Source organism: Nelumbo nucifera, chromosome 1 (assembly GCF_055504915.1).
Source record: "Nelumbo nucifera cultivar China Antique chromosome 1, China Antique-T2T, whole genome shotgun sequence".
Classification (NCBI taxonomy): domain Eukaryota; kingdom Viridiplantae; phylum Streptophyta; class Magnoliopsida; order Proteales; family Nelumbonaceae; genus Nelumbo; species Nelumbo nucifera.
This window is the reverse complement of record NC_142649.1, coordinates 138,027,039-138,048,563: the sequence shown is the minus strand read 5'-3', so window position 1 is coordinate 138,048,563 and position 21,525 is coordinate 138,027,039. Positions and strand designations below refer to the sequence as shown.

At 39.0% G+C, this 21,525-nt stretch overlaps 1 protein-coding gene across 2 annotated transcripts in view; it reads left to right on the top strand.

Moving 5' to 3' along the window:
• LOC104612247 (lysine-specific demethylase JMJ27-like) overlaps positions 1-21,525 on the top strand; it is a 54,125-nt gene that overhangs the window by 31,397 nt on the left and 1,203 nt on the right. For both annotated transcript variants that reach the window (XM_010279603.3, XM_010279602.3), the window contains exons 8-12: positions 19,174-19,734; positions 19,818-19,890; positions 19,987-20,072; positions 20,595-20,714; positions 20,789-20,859. In XM_010279603.3, coding sequence (XP_010277905.1) covers positions 19,174-19,734; positions 19,818-19,890; positions 19,987-20,072; positions 20,595-20,714; positions 20,789-20,859 — 911 coding nt within the window. The remainder of the gene's footprint in view (positions 1-19,173; positions 19,735-19,817; positions 19,891-19,986; positions 20,073-20,594; positions 20,715-20,788; positions 20,860-21,525) is intronic.

Genomic DNA, 21,525 nt, shown 5'->3' with positions numbered 1-21,525 from the left:
GAAACCACAGCAACCAATCACCAACGACACAATCGGAGGCATAGAGACCTCCTAGGGAAGGGGGCGATCACTCCTTTTCAGCCCTTTTCCCAGTCTCCAACTCACAACTGAGAACCCCAAGTGAAACCCTAATTCGAATGCGCAGAAGGCAGAATTCTAGCAAGTCTGATTTGGTGAACCTAGCTCTGATACCATGTTGAAGTTTGACCTGCCATAGAATTCTGTCTTGTTCGTTGACTGTAGAGTAAAGTAGACAGCAAGAAGTAGGAGAGGAAAGAAGAAAAGAGAGAAGAGAGAAAAGAGAGAAAGGCTGGTTCGAATTAGGGAAAAAAGTTAATCCCTTGATTCGGCCAGACCTATTATTATATTATTGACTTATTGAAAAAGACTTGAGTGCCCTTCTTTAAGTAAGAGGCACTCGAACTAACATAACAGTACACATCAGCATTCTCAACAAGTACAAAGACTGAAATACCCCTTCACTAACACCACTAACAGTACCCATAAATTCAGTTGAAGAGAGCCTCCTAGAGAATTTCAAATTTGTTATGGACTGTAAAGTGGAAAACCTCCCCGTTTCCTATCTAGGAATGCCCCTTGGTGGCAACCCAAGAACACTAAACTTTTGGGGACCAGCGGTGGAGAAGTTTGAAAAGAAATTAGCTTCGTGGAAAAAATGCTACCTATCAAAAGGGGGTAGACTGATTCTCCTAAAGGCCTCTCTAGCCAACTTACCAATTTATTATCTTTCAGTCTTCAAAATTCCTCCTAAGTGAGAAACTATGAAGAGAAAATCCAAAGAAACTTTCTTTGGGATGGAGGAGGGGAGAATAGAAACCACTTGGTAAGTTGGGATCAAGTGTGTAAGTTGAAGGAGGAGGGAGGATTGGGAGTTGGGCATTTGAAAGAGAAGAACACCTCGCTCTTGAGCAAATGGCTATGGAGATTCCCTGTAGAACCCAATACACTTCGGCAACTGTCATCTCTAGTGTTGAAGATTAATTAGTTTTATGATGTTTTTCTGAGTAGATGTTTTATGTTAGTTGTTAGATAGGAGGTGGGGACCACAATAGTTATGTGAGTCCAAATTTTATTATGTTTTTTGAGTGTTATATATGCTGTTTTATGTTTTGCTGCCCTATAAGGGCATAGTTGTCTGTGTACTGTTCTATTATTTTAGTATAAATAATAAGTGAAGGGGGTGGCCAGATTATTGCTCTCTTTTCTTTCAGCTTCTCTTCTTCTCTTCTTCTCCTTCTCTCTTCAAGAAACTACTTTCTTTCATATTTTTTAATTCAGTAGATTTCTACTTGGTATCAGAGCATCAGCTAGGGTTTCTTGAAGCATTCTCATGCAGCCCTAGATTAGCGGACTGCATGAAGTAGTAAAGGGCTGATCGATCTGCTATAGATTGCCCAGTTCTTGGAGTTTTTGGTGGGATCTAGACATTAGGAAGGTGATCTACTGTTTGACATCAAAATCAGGAAGAACTGGAGTACGGGGAAGAGTCCTAGAAAAGTTGGACTCTTTGTTTTTGATCTGATCTTGGGCGCCCAGGTATTTTTAGTTTTCTTTTGATTTTCTAAAGAGGGCGATTTGGTTTTTGAAATTTTCTAGGCCTCCCGGAGTGATCGATTCACTTTTCTCTCTGTTGGGAGGCGTGGGGAGGAGAGAGATTTCCCTCTAGCTAGGGTTTTCTTCTTCCGGAAGGGTTGGTTTCTATGTGTGTGGTATTAAATTATTTTTTGAAGGTCTCCAATCTATTTTTTTCTTACTGTTGAATTGTTTGAAGTAAAATGGAGAGTTGGAATACCGAGATGAAATCTACCGGTACTGTGGGACTGGGTGTTGGAGGTAGTAGTGATATTTTTGGGTCTGGGATAATTACTACAGTAAACTTGATGGTACAAATTATTTGGAGTGGGCACAATCAGCTAAGATGGCTATTGGTGCCCGTGGAAAATTAGGGTATCTCACTGGGGAGGAGAAGAAACTTGATATAGACTCTTCTCGATGGGTGCAAGAGAATTACATGATAATGTCTTGGTTGTGTAATTCTATGTTACTTCATATTGCAAAAAATTTCCTATGGGCTAATACTACTAAGGAGATTTGGGATGGAGTGACTGAAACCTACTCTCAGAAGCAAAATGAAGCCAGAGCCTATCAGTTAAGAAATCAGGTGATAAGTATGAAACAGGGAGAAAAACCTCTTGCTGTGTATTTCTCCATGCTGAAAACCCTATGGCAGGAAATAGATCACTTAGAAACTGTGGTATGGGAAAGTGTAAATGATACAACAACTTATCACAAACTGGTAGAGAGGAATAGGGTTTTTGAGTTTTTGGTAGGGCTGAACCCTGAATTTGACATTGCTAGGCAGCATATTCTTTCTAGGGAGGGTGTGACACTCTCTCAGGCCTATGCTTTTGTCTCTGGAGAGGAGAGTAGGACGAATGTAATGCTGAGATAGCCTGGGATTGACCAGTCGGCTATGGTTGGTACAACAAAACCTAAGCCGAATGGAGACAAGGGGAGTAGTGAGACTAGAAGGGAAGATAAGAAAGACTTGGTGTGTGATTATTGCAAGAAGCCTAAGCATACCAGGGACACTTGTTGGAAGCTTCATCCAAATCTTATGCCTGCTCGGATAAGAAACAAGAAGGGAAATGTAAATGTAGCCACTATAGGAGACTCTTCAGCCCCTCTCTCCCAAACTGATTGGGAATCCATTGCAGTAGCAGCAGTGAGAACAAAATTGGAGAGGTTTGGACAGCTTATGAGTAAGAAAGATTCACCAAGCTCTAGCCTTCTAGATGGACAGCAGAATGCAGGAGCCAACTACACCACTTCCTTTGCACATACAGGTAGTTCATATGCAACTGCGAATCTTGCATCCACTTCAGGTAAGGAGGGATCCCCCTGGATTATAGACTCAAGAGCATCTGAGCATATGACTAATGCCCCTACCATTTTCAGTTTCTATCAGTTGTGCTCTGGTAGATACAGAGTTTCTACAGTAGATGGTTCACATATGCCCATTGCTGGGAAGGGGACATTTAGAGTGACCAATGATATAACTCTGTCCTCTGTTTTACATGTCCCTAGACTTCATACCAACCTACTGTCTGTTAGTTCTTTGACAAAAAATTTGAATTGTTCTGTGACCTTTCTTCCTGGTAATTATGTTTTGCAGGATCTAGAGTCAAAGAAGATGATTGGGAGTGGTCGTGAGGTGAATGGAGTCTACCTTTTGGAAGAGATTCCGAGACATCAGGGCCATCATGTTAGCAGCAACAGTAGTAATGGGTCAGAGTCAGTAAATCAGATTATGCTTTGGCACAATCGCTTGGGACATCTTTCTTTTAATTCTTTGAAATGCCTTTTCCCAAAGTTGTTTGAGTCTGTTCAATTATCTACTTTGGAGTGTGAGAGTTGTCAGTTAAGAAAGCATTGTAGACAGTCTTTTAAACCAAGTAATAAAAGAAGTACTTATGCTTTTAATATTGTTCACACTGATGTATGGGGGCCATATCAAATCCCTTCCATGGGAGGATTCTGTTACTTTCTCTTGTTTGTGGATGATTATACACGATATTCTTGGATATATTTGATGAGATCACGTGATGAGGTTCCTAACTTAGTACGACAATTTCACCAGATGGTTCTCACACAATTTGGAGTGAGAACTAAGGTTTTTAGATCAGATAATGCTAGAGAGTACTTTGAGAAGGACCTAACCACGTATCTCTTAGAACATGGTGTAGTTCATCAGAGCAGCTGTGCATATATACCGGAACAGAATAGAGTTGCTGAGAGGAAAAACAGACACATTGTGGAGGTGGCAAGGAGTCTTATGGTGTGTGCTTCAGATCCTGTGCAGTTCTGGGGAGATGCAGTTTTTACAACCGTACATGTGATTAACCATGTTCCTTCACGGACTTTGGGGTTTAAGGTTCCATTTAACCTCCTTTTTCCAGATGGAGAGATATTTCATATACCTCTGAGGGTTTTTGGCTGTGTTTCTTTTGTTCACATTCTTGGCCCTCATCGCAAGATATTGGGTCCTAAGGCCAAGAAATGTGTTTTTCTTGGGTATGCTCAGAACCAAAAGGGATATTGCTGTTATGACCCAGTGTCGAGGAGCAGATTTGTCACTATGGATGTTACCTTTTTTAAATCCACATTCTTCTTCTCGAGTGGTTCTTCTTAGGGGGAGAGTTTTGGGGAGGAGAACTCATAATCTGTTCCTCTTCCTGTTTCTGTGGTGCCTCCGTCAGTTCAGCCACCACCTACACCATCAGTTCAGCCAGCACCTGCACCTCCAGTTTCATTACCTGGGCCACTACGGGCAGCCACACAGCAATATCAGCGCCGACAAATGATGGTTGACTCCACACATCCTTGACCCACACCACTCTCTGTCAGTCCTTCTGAAACTTCAGATTTGGCAGATATAGTTCCAGGTATTCCTCTTGAGCTTGTTATGTTTTCTAATGATAATGTTTCTGTCCCTAACCCCATTGTTACAGCTGATCCCACTGACCTTGATCTTCCCATTGCACTTCGTAAGGGGAAGAGAAAGTGTACAACCCACTGCATTTCACACCATCTTTCCTACAATGCCTTATCACCCTCCTACTGTGCTTTTCTTTCTTCCCTGGATTCTGTGTCTATACCCAGGAATGTTATCGAGGCTCTCTCCAAACCTGAGTGGAAAACAGCCATGCAAGATGAGATGGATGCTTTGGTCAAAAACCAAACTTGGGAAATAGTTGATCTCCCCCCAGAGAGGTACAAGGCAAGGTTGATGTAAAAAATGCTTTCCTCAATGGTGACTTATAGGAGGAGGTATATATGGACATTCTAGCAGGCTTTTATGAAAATGTTGGTAAAGGAAAGGTGTGCAGACTCAGAAAATCTCTATATGGACTGAAACAGTCTCTTAGGGCTTGGTTTGACAGGTTCAGAGGGGCACTCATCTGTTTTGGATACACACAGACACGGTCTGATCACACCCTCTTTGTGAAGAGGAGAGATGCTTTGGTGTCAATTTTGATTGTGTATGTGGATGATATAGTGGTGAAAGGAAATGATCTGGAGGAGATTGATGATCTCAAAAAATCATTGCAGCAAGAATTTGAGATCAAAAATCTTGGGGAGGTCAAATACTTCTTAGGGATTGAAGTTGCAAGATCCAAGCATGGGATCTTCATTTCATAGAGAAAGTATGTACTTGACCTACTGCAAGTGACTGGGAAGCTGGGGACCAAATCAGCAGACACTTTTATTGATCCAAATCACAAAATTAATGGTGTGGATGGTGAATTGGTAAAGGATGTGGGGAGATATCAAAGAATGGTGGGCCGACTGTTGTATCTGTGTATGACATGACTAGATATTTCTTATGTTGTCAGTGTTGTGAGTCAGTACATGCATCACCTCGGGTTTAGCACTGGGAAGCTATTGAGAGAATATTTGCATATCTAAAAAAACACCCTGGCAGAGGCATTCTTTTCTCAAATCATGAGAATCTGAAGCTAGAATCCTATACAGATGCAGACTGGGCAGGATGCTTAGATGACAGGAGGTCTACATCGGGAGTGTGTACCTTTGTAGGTGGAAACTTGATCTCCTGGAAGAGTAAGAAGCAAGCGGTTGTGGCAAGGTCAAGTGCAGAGGCTGAGTATAGATCCATGGCTCATGGTGTCTCTGAACTTCTTTGGGTTAAGATCTCTTTTGAGTGAGATTGGGGTGAAAGCAGAAGAACCTATGATGTTATATTGTGACAATCAAGCTGCAATCAATATTGCCCACAATCCAATTCAGCATGATAGGACAAAACACATTCAAGTTGACAGACACTTTATAAGAGAAAGGGTAACAACCGGAGAAGTTTGTTTGCCTTATGTCTCTTCAGAGTTGCAGCTGGCTAATGTTCTCTCTAAAGGGGTGGCAAGGAACAAGCTTGAACATGATCTACGCAAGTTGGGAATGTGTGACATTTACTCCCAACTTGAGGGGGAGTGTTGAAGATTAATTAGTTTTATGATGTTTTTCTGAGTAGATGTTTTATGTTAGTTGTTAGATAGGAGGTGAGGACCACAGTAGTTATGTGAGTCCAAATTTTATTATGTTTTTTGAGTGTTATATATGTTGTTTTATGTTTTGCCGCCCTATAAGGGCATAGTTGTCTTTGTACTGTTCTATTATTTTAGTATAAATAATAAGTGAAGGGGGCGGCCAGATTATTGCTCTCTTTTCTTTCAACTTCTCTTCATCTCTTCTTCTCCTCTCTTCAAGAAACTACTTTCTTTCATTAATTCAACAGATTTCTACTTCTAGTAAATATGGAACAAATGCAAATAGGTGGGACAGTAATCTTCATTTGAACCAGGTAAAGAATTCAAATCCTTGGAAAGGTAATAGTCTCTTCACACTCTTCTTTCCTTCATTTCATTAGATTCAAAGTGGGAAATGGAAATAAAATAAAATTCTAGAAATATCTCTGGTGGAGGAATACCACTCTAGCAGAATCTTTCCTTAGAATCTTCAATCTCTCCATAGACCAAGATTCAACTGTTTCCTCTTGTATCCCAGTTTTACCTACCGATATTAACTTGACCCTGAACCTGAGAAGACCTCTAAGGGACACTGAGATCTCAGACCTCATAAACCTTTTCCTCACCTTAAAAGAAGTCTACACCTCCCCTCATTCCATTGACACCCGAGTTTGGACCCTCAACCAAAATGGTGTTTTCTCTTCCAAATCTATGTTTAAGGCTCTAATTGCAGGTGATCAGATTTCCTCTTTCCCTTTCAAGAAGGTTTGGAGCAGTCATATTCCTCTAAGAGTTTGCTTCTTTGTCTGGGAAGCGTGTCTATAGAGAATAAATACGTGTGATCTTCTTCAGAAAAAAAAGCCTGGGAAGGTCATATGTTTCTCCTCATGCATGTTTGCTTTTCCTAAGAGAAGGGGAATCTGCAGATCATCTACTCATTCATTGCAAATTTTCTCAAAAGAATTGGTGGCATTTCTTAAATCTGACTGGATATAGTTGGGTCTCTCAAAAGCATATTTGTGAGTTTCTCAACCAGTGGCATGGGTCAGGCTTGAGCAGAAGAGGTAAAGTGTATTGGCAAACTGTGGTACATGCAGTATTGTGGGGAATTTGGGAGGAAAGAAACAGGCGCATATTTGAGAAGAAAATAAGATCTCTGGAAGAATTAATTTCAGATATATTCTTTTGTTGTAATTTTTGGGCTGTTAATTCTGAGATGTTTCAGGGCCTCTCTCTCAATGATCTTAACAGAAATATCCAAACGATCTTGCTTCTCCCAACTTACCCTCAACCAACCCAAAGATTACAGATACCGCATATTGAAGAAGGGATGATTCTAAACTTCGATGGAAGTGCTGCAGGCAATCCGGGCAAAGCTGGGATAGGTGGTATTTTGAGGGATGAACAGGGGATTATCTGTTGGGCTTTCAGTGGCCCAATGGGTAACACGGACTCAACAAAGGCTGAAGTGATGGCAGCGCTCACTGGTATCAGAATAATAAAAAGTTTAGGCATTCAGAAATTATCCATTGTTGGAGATTCTGCTAATACTATCAAATGGCTAAAAGACAAGGAGGGGGGTCCTTGGAGGTTGAGTCATTATCTGACTGAGGCAAGAGACTCCTTGGAAAATTTAAATGTAAATTTGTTGTGGATACTGAGGGAGTTGAATCATATAGCAGATGGATTAGCTAAAATTGGAGCAAACTTAGAAAATTTATACAGCAACAGGCTTCTCCCCTTGTAATTTTGCGTTTCTGCCGTTTAAGTTCTCTTTCCTTTGTTCAGTACATCTGCTCATGTACTCCTTGTTTTATTTAATGAAATCTGGTTAACTTCTTCTCAAAAGAAAAAAAAAGGCAGGAGTGCAGGACTTAAATGCATTTAAAGATCAATTTAGAACAAGGAAAATAGATAAGACTGAGGATTAGTTGGTTGAGCTAGCCTCAGGTTATATGTGCAAACGAAGGACTCCCAAAGAGATAAAGGGGGAAAACATGTTATGAAAGGTAAGTTCAAGACTAAGTTCAGATTATTCTCTTGGGTTGGGGTTTCTAACAAGCACCACCATCAAACTGAAGTCTAATTTCACCTTCCATGGGCAGTTCTTGGGGGCTGCTGACAGGGTCAATTTGAGGATCTCCACCAAATTCCTTTTTAAGTCATTTAGAAATATGCCTTTATTTAATATGCCTTAAGTTTCGCCTTGAAGAAGTCTCAAGGAAAACAACCTAAGCCTTATATGGGTCCAACATGAGGTTTAGAGAACTTTACTGCATCTGATATAGAACAACCGGTGACAGTTAAAAATGAGTTCAAGGGTTCTATTAGAGTTTCCAAGGTTAAGAAAGTGGGAGATCTTTGGCAGTCTGTTAGATGTTTTAGAGAGATATTTAGTCAGCAGATTCTTTGGGGTTATGCCAGGTAAAGAGTTTGTGGCGTACTGGGTTTAGTGGGACCTTTTTTTGGTCTGCCTGCAATATAAGGTTGGATGTGCTGTCTGTTCTTAGATGGGGATGGTTTCAAAACCATCATTGGAACTTCCTGGAGGTTAAAATCAACCTTGGTTTCCACAACAGATTGTATTAGGAATTATAGGTTTTCAAGTCTGGTATGGATCAATGATGCAGGTATCCTTCATTATGCATGGTGTATCCAGACATGTAGAACAAGTGGGGATGCTTGTGGACATTTTCTTTTCAATGATAGGAATAACTCTGTTTCAACACACCTGGATCTTCTGTTCACTGGAAAGAAATATGAAGTAAGAATTTTGTTTGAAGAGGAGGAACTTATGGTGGAACAGGGTAACCGGGAAAGTGCCTTAGAAGCTGAAGAGTCAGAACTGGCTATTGGTGGGGTTATCTTGGAATTCATATAAGGAGAAGAGACATATGGAAAATGATAACAGCTTTAGGAAGATATGAGGTATATCTGGTGAGTGTTTTCTAGAAATAAGATTAAAATATTGGATGATAATATTTAAGAAGAGGGGGACAAGTCGGGTAAACAGTGGTCTCTTTGATTGGTGTCAAAGTGGGGAGTATTATTTCAGGTGGTACTAGCATGTTATTTCCATTTCTGGGTTATTGCCAGATATCCACAAGAACATGCCTCTTCTAGTCAATCATAAAGGATGGTAGTCAGACATCATCCTTCTAAAAAGGTCACTTCATCTTGACCAGACTACGGGAGTCTTGCCAATCGGAGATGTCTCAGAAGCAGTGGATATTTCAGCATGTACCTGTGGGGTAAGGTGGCCCTAAGGGAAAATTTCAATGTCAAAAGAAGCCGCAGATCTCGGTGGCGAATGAACAACCTGATATGTAACGGTGAAAATCAAGGAAAGCTTATTGTTGGAATAGTTTACTTTAGATTTATGTTTAGGCTATGCTTAGTTAGGGTCAGTTTGTTCTGTTTAAAATAGCTTTTTTATCAGTTTATTATCTTTAACTACAGTAGGGTCACAAGGGTCTTTTCCCTTTTAATTATGCTCACCCTATATATAATATTATAATCTGGTGCCTCCAGACTGAATTCTGTTCGCCAAACATCTCTCTTCTCTCTCTCTCTCTCTTTCCTTCTTGTTTCCTACTGTTCTTTCTCTGTTAAGATGGTATCAAAGCAGTTCTACTAGGTTTGAGAGAAGATCGAACAAGGTTTTTTCTCTTCATCTTGCTGTCTTCTCCAGACTGAGATCAGAAAAGCTGACCTACGACTGGTACAAGTTTTCTATTTTTTTTCTCTTATCTTGGTCGTGCACCAAGAGAAAACTCTATGAAGCAAGTCTGCTGACTGCTGTCAGAAAAATTGTGAGGTTCAGACCTCTTTTCTATGGATCATGTGATCCTGTACCTGAGAAGGGGATATCTGTAGGTCACGGATGACCTGCTATTTCCCAGTTTTGGTGTAATTATAATGTTCTGAGGATCTCTCCTGGTGGTTAATGTGCTTAGATAATCTGGAAGTGTTAATTCTGTACAGGTCTGAAATCAATCTAAACATACCTTTTTTTGGAGAATTGGTGCTGGTCTGTGTTCAGATTGTGTCGGTTTGGTGTGTGCAGTCAGGAGGGATCCTAAGTTGTGTGTTGAAAACTGAATAGTAATGTAACCATGTCCTCTGAGAATTCTGCAACTTCCGGGGTTTCAGGAGGTCAAAACAGAATGAGTGGGGGGATGGATATGAGTTTCCCCATGGCTGTAATTCCCTTTGATAGACTAAACTACCTTGAATGGTCTAGGGGAATTAAACTCTACATTACTGCCAGGGGAAAAATAGGGTATATAAATGATAAAGTGAAGGAGCCAAAGACTGGAACTTCTGGACATGACAGGTGGAACCAAGAAAATAGTATGGTGATGTTGTGGCTCTTGGTTTCCATTCTGCCACAAGTAAAAAGGACCTTTATGTGGGCTGAAACAACTTGTGAAATATGGGAACAAGCAAAATCTACCTATTCGGAGCAGAGGCACTATGCAAAGATATACTAATTGCAAGCTGAATCCTCCACTTGCAAGTAGGGGGAGAGAAGTCTCTCAATGTACTACTCAGATCTGACATCAATCTGGAAGGATTTGGATCATTATCAAAATGTGAATTGGAAGTGTAATGAAGATGCAAAGGCCTAAAAGTCACTTGTCTCCTAGCAACAAGTATTTGCTTTTCTTTTGGGACTGAATCCTACATATGAGTCTATTAGGGTACAAATCTTAGGAAGTAAGGACTTACCTTCAATTTAGGAAGTTTATCCCTTAGTTCAGTCTAAAGGGAGAATAAGAAGTGTGATGAATAGTGCAGAGGGGGAGCCGGTTGCACTATCAGTCCGAGGAGGTACAAATTCGAATGCCAGAGGCTCTTTTAAGAAGGGTGATTCACAGAAGAGAGTGGACGACAAAGACAAGCTTTGGTGCACTCATTGTTAGAAGTCCAAGTACACTAGAGACACATGTTGGACCTCCATGGGAAGCCTAAATGGGCTCAGGAATTGAGTAAGAAATCAACATCTGATCAGAGTAAGAAGCTAGCCCAGTACAATTAGGAGAAATATAACTTAGCAAATTTGGCATCTCAAGAGACTAGTCCCATGGTACTCAAGAGTGACACTCTGGTTCTGACCCCAAGGAATAGATTATCAACTCTTTTTGTGACCATTTGGAGTTACATGGTAGGACACTTTGCCAAATGGATTCTGGCCCTACTCCTACCTTCTTTGCATCTACATCAGGTAACACTGCCACTACTTTCCATGTGTCATCTCGTACATTTGATTCCCCTAAGATAATTGATTCTGGAGTCTCAAATCACATGATTGGTAAGTCAACTTTATTTTAGGCATATAACCTCCTCTCTGAGAGAGATAAGATGAGACCGGTTGATGGATCCTTCTCCACCATAGCTGGCCAAGGAACCATCTCCCTTACTTTTGGTCTTACCCTCTCTAATGTGTTGCATGTTCCTAAATTACCTATCAATTTACTTTCCATTAGTAGTATTGCTCCTTGAATTGTTCAGTTACCTTCTTTCCTTCATGTGTGTTTCAGGATTTGGCATCGAGGAAGACGATTGGTAGAGGAAGCATGGTGGATGGTCTCTACGTGTTGGAGAATAAATCCAATCTTGTGGATATAGAGTCCTTAAGTTCATCTAGAGAGAGTCACGCCTACTTATGGCATAGTTGTCTTGGTCATTTTTCTTTTGGGTCATTAAAACTTATGTTTCCAAAGTTATTTAAGTTTTTGTCAATTAGTGAGTTACAGTGTCAAACATGTCAATTGAGCAAACATTGTAGAAGTTCTTTTCCTTTAAGAAATAAAAGATCTGAATTTTCATTTCATATTGTTTATTCTAATGTTTGGGACCCTGTTACTCTACTTTCTAAGACTGAATATAAGCATTACTTTGATTGATGACTACTCTAGATATACTTGGGTTTATCCTATGCAATCTAGAGATGAAATGCCAAAGATTGTGAAAGATTTTCAATGCATGATTTTTACTCAATTCCAAACTAAGATTCATATTTTCCCGTCGGACAATGCAAAGGAGTACTTCCATAGTGATCTCACAGAGTTCTTTGCTTCGTGTGGATCTCTTCATCGGAGCTCTTGTGCTAGGACACCCCAGCAAAAAATGGTATTGCTAAAAGAAAAAATCATCATCTTCTCGAAGTAGCTCGTGGATTATTACTCCATATGCATGTTCCGAAACGCTTTTGGATGGATGTGTTATGTGTGTTGCATATATCATCAATTGTATACCATCTCGATTACTAGAGTATAAGGCCCTACATCAAATATTGTTTCCTACGGCTCCTCTGTCCGCTATTCCAATGCGTGTCTTTGGGTGTCATTGCTTTGTTCATGACTTGTCCCCTACTCGCAGTAAGCTCAATCCTTGTGCCATTCCTTGTGTTTTTCTTGGTTACCTTTTATCTCAAACGGGCTACCAGTGCTATGGTCATGCTCACAAGTACTATGTTTCCATAGATGTATTTTTCTTTGAGAGTCAACCTTTTTTCTTGATTTCTCCTCAGAGGAGTAGGGATGGGGAGAAACACACCTAGGCTCAATTACCTCCTCTTCCTAATTCTCCTCCATTTCGTGTCTTCCTTCGCCACCACAAGAGCTAGTAGAGTTCAAGAGCTGTGGAACTTGAAAATATGCAGTCAACATCATCAAACTCTCCAGAGGCAAATCCTCATCATCAACTAGGTACACTTGTTCCCATTGATATGCCTGATCTTCTTGATATTGATCTCCCTGTTGTTGATGATCTTGATGTTCCTATTTGCTAAGAGAAAGGGTGTTAGATCTTGTACCACTAGTCATCCTATCTCTCACTTTGTGTCATATGATCATATCGTGTGTTCTTGTCCTCCGTTGGTAGTGTTTTTGTTCCTAATAATGTGGCAAAAGCTTTATCCAAATCTGAACGGACAGATGTAATGAAGGAGGAAATTAATGTCTTGCACAAAAGTGGCACCTGGGAGTTGGTGGATCTTCCTAAAGGAAAAGGACCAGTGGAATGCAAGTGGGTGTTCATAGTGAAGCATAGGGCTGATGGTATGGTAGAAAGGTGCAAAGATAGATTGGTGGCAAAAGGGTTTACACAGGTATGTGGAGTAGACTATGACCTTTGCTCCAATAGCCAAGATGAATTCTATCAGAATCCTCCTTTCACTGGAAGTTACTCTTGATTGGGAACTTCACCAATTGGACATTAAAAATGCATTCTTGAATGGTGACCTAGAGGAGGTGTACATGATTCAGACTCCAAGTTTTTGTGCCAAAGGCAGTGAGCAGAAGGTGTGTAGGTTAAAAAAAATCATTATATGGGCTGAAACAATCACCTCGGGCCTGGTTTAGTAAGTTTCACTTAGCTGTACACTAGATGGGGTTCAGACAATGCCTGTCAAGTCATACTCTGTTTGTGAAGAAAAGTGAAGGAAAATTGCATTTTTAATTGTGTATATTGATGACATAGTGGTCACAAGAGACTAGAAGACTGAAATACAAAAGATGAAGAAATTCTTAGCCACTCAATTCGAGGTGAAAGATCTAGGCTCATTACATTAGATGATACATGCAAGTTAGGGGTGAAGCCAATTGATTCACCCATTGAACCTAGCCATTAGTTGGGAGATGGTCAGGGGGAGGTTATGAAAGATGTGAAAAAGTTCCAGAGACTTGTAGGGAGACTCTTGTATTTGTCTATGACTAGGCCTAATAGTGCCTATGCAGTGGGTGTCCTTAGTCGGTTCATGCATAATCCTAAGATAACTCACTTTGAAGCTATAGAAAGGTTCCTTAGATACCTCAAGAAGTTCCCAGGAGCTGGTTTGTTATTCCAAAGACATGGGCATTTGAAAGTTGAATTGTATATAGATGCTGATTGGGTAGAGGCAGTCGATGACATAAAGTCTACTAGTGGGTATTGTACCTTTGTGGGAGGAAACTTAGTCACCTGGAGAAGTAAGAACCAAAGTGTAGTGGCTAGGTCCAATGCTCAAGTGGAATTCGATGCTATGTCTCATGGAGTTACTGAAATCATGTGGATAAAAAACTTGTTAGGTGAACTAGGTTTTATAGTTAACAACCCCATGCCACTCTATTGTGACAATAAACTGCTATTAACATTGTTGCTAACCCAGTCCTCTATGATAGAACAAAACATATTGAAGTGGACAAGCGTTTTATTAGAGAAAAATTTTGAGTGGAGAAGTGTGCACTCCATATGTCAGCTCAAAAGAATAACTTGCAAACATCTTCACCAAGGGCCTTCATCACGTGCGGCATAATAATTTGTGTGACAAGTTGGGCATGATTGACATCTATGTCCCAACTTGAGGGGGAGTGTTTGGAATAGTTTACTTTACATTTATGTTTTTATTCTGCTTAGTTAGGGTCAATTTGTTCTTTTTAAAAATAGTTTTTTTATCACTGTTTATGCATTTTAACCACAGTAGGGGCACAAGGGTCTTTTCCCTTTTAATTATGATCGCCCTATATATGATATTATAATATAGCGCCACCAAACTAAGTTCCGTTTGCCAAAATCTCTCTCCTCTTCTCCCTTCTCTTCTCTCCCCCCCCCCCCCCCCCCCCCCTCTCTCTCTCCTTCTTGTTTCCTACTGTTCTCTCTGTTAAGATTTATTTGCTCATGACAGGGAGGGGGGGGGGACTATGTCTGAGGCTAGGGGTGCCATTTTTTATGGAGTTGGAGGGCTGGGAAATGAGATATTGGAAATGAAGTTGGAAAATTTTTGTTCAAATATTGAACAAGAGAAGTGGGATATGGTGTTGGGCTCTTGAAGTTCTAGAAGATGGTTTGAGTCCAGTTCATGTTGTTGACTCAGTTTCTCATGACATTTCTATTGAAGATTCTATGGGTTTGGAGACTAGGTCATTGAGCTTTGGATTAGGAATGGTGTTGACCTTTTAGATGAGGGCAGTGGGAAGTGTGCCAACAGTGGATTGAAGAAGGGCCATAGCAAGCTAAAGTCTATCTCATAATGTGTGTGGGAAGAGTAGAGGTGGATTTGGGGACAAGGAGATTATCAATCAAGGGTGTGATGACCTAAGATGAAGGAAAGGAATATCAGCTTGATGAAAGGATTTATGAGTTCTAAGTGTCACAATTTAGTCCATATTACCAAAGTTTTTTTCTCAGTTGGAAGGACTGTGGGGAGCAGGTCCTTGCAGAAAATGTAAGAGGATTTATGATAGGAAGGTTAGAAGAAAAAGACATGCTCTAGTTCAAGAATATGGGCACCTAAATGTTGATAATCCAAGAGCCTGAAGTGGTATTTGTTCAATTGAAATGGTTGATGAATCTAGTAGTGTGGCAAAAAACGAATACTGAGGTGAATTTTTCAAATATTGAATCTTCTGGTTCTTTCTTCCATTAGAGAATCTAAGTTTGTTCTAAGGAATAGTGTTCATATTTCTGCCAAGGTGTTTACATCTCAATCTGCAAGGTACAGAGACCAGATAAAGAGATTTGAGAAGAGATTGAAAGGGATGAAGTTAGAGACTCAGGAAGGATGGGGAGGATCTTGAGGATCAAGAGGATGATGAAAGTGACATCATAGTTGTCAAGGCGACACCTAGGCAACAAGGCACCCTTGGAGGCTGGCCTTGCCTAATCGCCAAGCAGTTTTGTATATTGTGTTATAAAATACTTTTATATTCTTAATTTTTTGAGATTATAATTATAAAATAGACATTAATAAACTAAAATATTCATTTTGTGTGTTTATATACTATTTTTTTTTTATTTGTTAGGGTTTAATCAACATAAACACTAAATGCTGTATTGAACCCTCAAAGACTTCAAAACCTGAACCAATAAGTAAGGAAGAACTTAAAATTTTCTTCCGCCACCTTTTCTTTTCTTCTTTTCCTATAACAAAAATAGGAGCCCCTATACTTTTTTAATTTTCTTTCCTTCCTTTTTCTTCTCATGAATATGTTGATTTTCTATACTTTAACATGAAGTTTATACTTTTTTATGAAAATTATGGATAATCATTAAGGAAATATGGTTATGGAACCTAGGGAACTACCCTAGGATATATGTTTTTACTTGAAAAGAAATCCATTGCCTAGGCGAGTGACTAGGAGACAAGGTACCTCCCTGTTGCCTAGCCTCGCCTTGGGGCCTTGAAAACTATGAATGGCATCTTAATAGATGAAGCTGTTCACAAGAAAAGAAAATTCAAATTGACAAGAGTCTGGGTGTGTTTTTTAGGGGGTGAGGAGAATTTAAGAAAAGTGTTCTTGGAGCTAGAAGAAAGAGAGAAAGAAATCCCTATAGGTTCTTCCTTAGAAGTTGGAAAACTATAGTGTTTTTTTTGTTTGTTTTCTTGGTGGAAGGGAAGATAGCTACCTGAGCAAAGACTTTATGTTGTGGTTCCAATATGCTGTTGATTATTGCTTTTTTGAGTAAAAGGTAAAGTAAATTTGTATTTCCAAAACTGGGAGGGAGAAACTCCCATATTGGCACCGGTTATTGTTGAGGCTTCTTTTTGTTTTAGACAGATCAATTGGGTGGGGTTCTTCCTATTATTAAGGATTTTTTTTTAGTCTGTTGGATTTGTTGAAAAAAAAATGATTTTCTCAACCACAAGACCAAATAAGAAAATACCTGCAATTAAACAAATCTTGCAAATGCTCTAGGAACTAATCTAAATTGAGGGTTTTGTAACTGTGACATTGGACGTGTTGGAATGGACCAAACTATCCACTTGGATACTTTTTGGCTTGGACTTGTGGGTGAGAATCTGGTCCATGTGTCCCATCCCATTACATCACTTTTGTCCCCTTTCTTTCTACCGCTAAATGATGACTTGATATTCATTGTTTCCTTGCCAAAAGAATCTCTGTGGATTATACTGAACTTATTCACTGCAGATTCTAGGATTTTTAAAATTACTATAAAGGGAGGTTTTCAAGATGGCACATGTGATGGTTCTCTCAATCGCATAAAATGAAGTTGGCTGAAATTTTGATATTTCTCCAAACTAAACATGTAATAGTTTTTTTTCATTATGGAGTTTACTAACATTTTTTTTTTGATAGATAAGTTTGCTAACATTTTTCCTATATTGCATTCTGTTAGAGTCGGCTATAGAAGGGTAGTCTAGTCATTTTACTTTATGTTATATGTTAGATGTAGTTACTATTATATTCTAAGTTAAGTGATGTGTCCCACACTTAAGTGGGGGCACAATAGTCACTGTGCTTCTGTTTAGAAAACTATAAATAAATCTGGCCGACACAATAGACATTGTGTTCTGTAGTTTGAACCAGTCTTTCCTTCTACCTCTTCTTCTCTTCTCCTCTTTCTCTCTTTCCTTCTGTTATTCTGAAACTGAAACATATACAGATCTGAAGTTGATCACATTCTATTGTTAAATTCTTATTTTCTTATGCTTCTTTAGAAGATTTACTTATTATAAATAAAGAATGGCCATTTGGGAAAATCTTTCCTTGGATAGATGGGGAACACCCCCTATTCAAAAGATAAAAGTTGCTCCTTTGGGTAGGCATCCATATGCATAATTTGTTTGGAATTGTTCTAATAGAAGCTCCTTGTATATTTTGGCAAGGGTGATACCTTTTTTTTCTTGTTTTTTTTTTCTCAACAAAAGCAGGATAGCAGGATGTGATCACGTGTGTGTGTGTGTGTGTGTGTGATCTTGGGGCAATGATAAAATCCCAAGCTGAAAAGTGTGACAATGCAGATTCAACTAAGTGTGGCCACTCTGTCCAAAAATGCCAAAGGTTATATTCATATCCAATCCACCCCTCTCAAGACTCCAAAGTTGTAGGACCAACATTGAGTAATGACCCTTGTACAAATTTCCTTCAAACATAGTCTGAATTACTAAGTGTCAGGTGAAACTTAGTAAGTGATTTGAAAGGTGTGCCTCAACTGCGCCTGGGTGCACAAGTGAGCTGCATTTCAAGGATTGTTACTTGGTGTACGGTGCACTTAGCTGTGCACCTGGAGTGCCTTGTGTGTCTTGTGCCTGAGCCCAGGCATGCACCTCTTCCCAATCTTGTGCCTCCAATAGAAACCCCCTTTTTGTTAGTGTTGTTCTCTCATCCCTAATAATAAAAAATTTTTCATCAAACCATTTGATTCCTAACCCTAAAATATAATGAAGTGCAACTAAAATCACAAAACTAATCTGTTTTTATATTTTAGGACTGTCACTTGAACTTGTCTGGGCTTGATCAGAGGGGCTTGGTATAGAGGTGAACAACGACCTTGTAGAAATAGGAATACAAGATGTATATAATCACATTAACTACCTGAATAATGCAATTGGGAGAGAAATAAACAGATCAAAGCTTCACATGCTTGAATTGTTGAGTGCTTGAACATTTTTATATGTTATGTTTGATTTGATTTCTACATTTTCACTTTTAATATGTTTAATATATTATGTTTATGTATTATAATTAAAGCCAATAGGTTTTTTAAAATACTTGGTTTCTTTTAAACTTTAAGTTTTCATTTTTTAATTAATATTATTTTGAATTTTCTAAACGTTTTGCATCTTGATTCAAAAAGGTGTGTGCATTGCATTACCTTGCACCTTATGCCTCAAACATGGAAAGTGCCTTGTGCTTTTAAAACATTGATGCATCATAAGTTCCTGAAATTTTGAATACTTTAAAGAAATTAAAAACCTTGATTGTACCACTATGAGAGGCATTACATTTTCCTGGCAGAACTTGACATTCTTGACATTTTCACTTCTTATACTGCTAGATGCCTTAAGTGTTGACCTTGTGGTTTAACGAGGTGAAAATGAGATTTCCAAAAAAAAAACAAAATTGCCAAACCTGTACTGTCCAATATTTCAATCACTAGGTTCCAATGTACTTTGATCTTAGTGAGGCTCACAAAGGTTAAGAAGAAAACAATAATAAAAGGACTAAACAGAAGAGCTTTCCAACTTAGCACCTGCTGCCAAAGGCATAGGGTGGTCTCGGTGATAATGTTTATTATTTGTTGGAATTTTAGAGCGGTTATTCTCCTTTTTAATGTGTCTTTTGCATCCTTGTTTCTATTCAGATATCTATTCTTGTTTTTTCAGGTGAATGTTCTTACACATACTTCAGAGGTGCCACTTTCCATAGACCAACTTGCTAAGATAAAGAAACTGAAGAACAAGCACAAAGCTCAAGACAGAAGGGAGTCTCTCAAGACTGCTATAGATAAAAAAATGGTAAATGAATTAAAGCAGAAGACATCTTTATCAAACAAGGAAAAACTAGGAACTAGTGAGTCAATGGATGCTACAAGAGGATGGAAAAAGTCATCCAAAGAAGCTGCTAGAGTCTCTACTTCCCCTCCTGACCTGAAAGTACCTGAAGAATGTTATACCAGTGTCAAAGATGAAAAGTTGCTAGATGCTGGGGAGTATGACTCTGATTCTAAAGCCACAAACGGTTATTGTTGTACAGCCCATTGCTCCAAAACATCTGAAGTTGGAGATACACTGTGTCAGAAGAAGAATGAGGAAGAACCCATAGTACCTAGTTCATGTGGTGCCCAATGGGATGTTTTTCGTAGAGAAGATGCTCCAAAGTTGCAAGAATACCTTAGAAGACACTTCGCTGAGTTCAGGCACACATATTGCTCTCCAGTTGAACATGTAAGAAAAGAAGTTTTAAATAAGCAGTTAACTTCTAAAATGAAGCAGCTTCAAGGCTGATGTATGGAATGTCTTTGCTACAGGTTGCTCATCCAATTCTTGATCAGATTTTCTTTCTTGATACAAAACACAAGCTAAGGCTTAAGGAGGAGTTTAGTGAGCACTAGTTTCTGCCTTGTTTTATTTTTTTCCTATTTATTCCATAATTGGAAATAGATTTTGCTAATCCTGACAAACATTCACTATTTCTAGAAATTGAACCGTGGACTTTCAATCAACACCTTGGAGAAGCTGTTATTGTTCCTGCTGGGTGTCCATATCAAATTAGAAATCTTAAGGTAACTTGGCAAGCCAATTTGCAACTCATTTTCCACATCACAAGTTTTGTTGGATTGAACTCACTACCATTGCTTTTGATCACATGATATATAAATTCTATATATTGCATCTCCACCATTCTTTTGGAGAGCATATCCTTTGCAAGTTCTTCTGTTGGAACCATTGAGTTATAACTATGCTTCCAAATATTAAATAAAATCACAAGTTGTTTGCTACCTGTATGCTTGTATGGTCTTGCATAGGCATGCATTTGCATTAACATGTAATCTGTGATCCTGTCAGCATCGTCTTATACGCATCTATGTACCACAGATGTTATAGGCAATACCTAATTGGTTGAGTTTAAATGATCTTGTATACATCCATGTATTAAATGAAAGCACAAGTCATTATTTCCTAAAATCTCATCAGGATGACTTTGAAGTTTCTTCAAAGTCCAATGCCTAGACTATTTCTTCACAATTGTAACTTCTTGAGATTAAATGGAGAATCTTAAACTTCTGGTGCCTTGTGGTATGCAGTCTTGTATAAATGTGGCATTGGACTTTGTGTCACCAGAAAACGTCCATGAGTGCATCCAAGTAATTGACGAACTTCGACTGCTTCCTAAAAACCATAAAGCTAAGGAAGACAAGCTAGAGGTATATCTCTTCTAACCATCAGTTTCTATATATTTTCCTCTTTTCCTGCTACTTATTACATTTTGTCAAAACAGGTGAAGAGAATGAGTCTTTATGGTATTAATGAAGCAATTAAGGAGATCCGTGAGCTGACATCAAGTGCAACGTAAGTGGTTTTCTTGAAATGAAAATAATGAATAAATAAATAAAGTTGAGTTATGTCTTTGTGGGTCTAAATTAAATGTCAAGGTAGTATCTATGGGAATGCTATCCTTGATTTCTGGAAAATTGGCTTGAATTTAGTCATAATTTGCCATATAATTGACAAAAGCATATATTTTAGAGCATATGATTCACATTGAACTCTGTGAAAGCCACATTGTGGTGGCCTGGTCTAGCCCAATGGTACAATATGCATTTATGTACTCTTAGACAAGTTTTATGGCATCAAATCCTTCTAGTCACGAAGATACTACTGGGTATCAAGAATCAAGAAAAGATGACTGTGGATATGCATTCATGCTAGATATTTTTGCAGCAATACTTTGAATTTTTCATGAAAAGCATTTTACAGAGGTTACAGTGGTACTTTGGAAGATGGAAATGTATACACTACAGATGCTAGTATTTTCAATAAATAATGTAGTCTCAAGATTAAAGTTGCCAGAAGTGCATCAGGTGGATCTATATGCCTGAAACCACAGCAAGTTGCCGTTAGTGGAGTTATTCCTTTCAGCACCCTGGCCAAAGGGCAAGCTGCAAGCAATTTACCTCTTCAATGGAGACATGTTTACTTATCTTTGACTTAAATTTTTTTCCCATATAGTTCCTA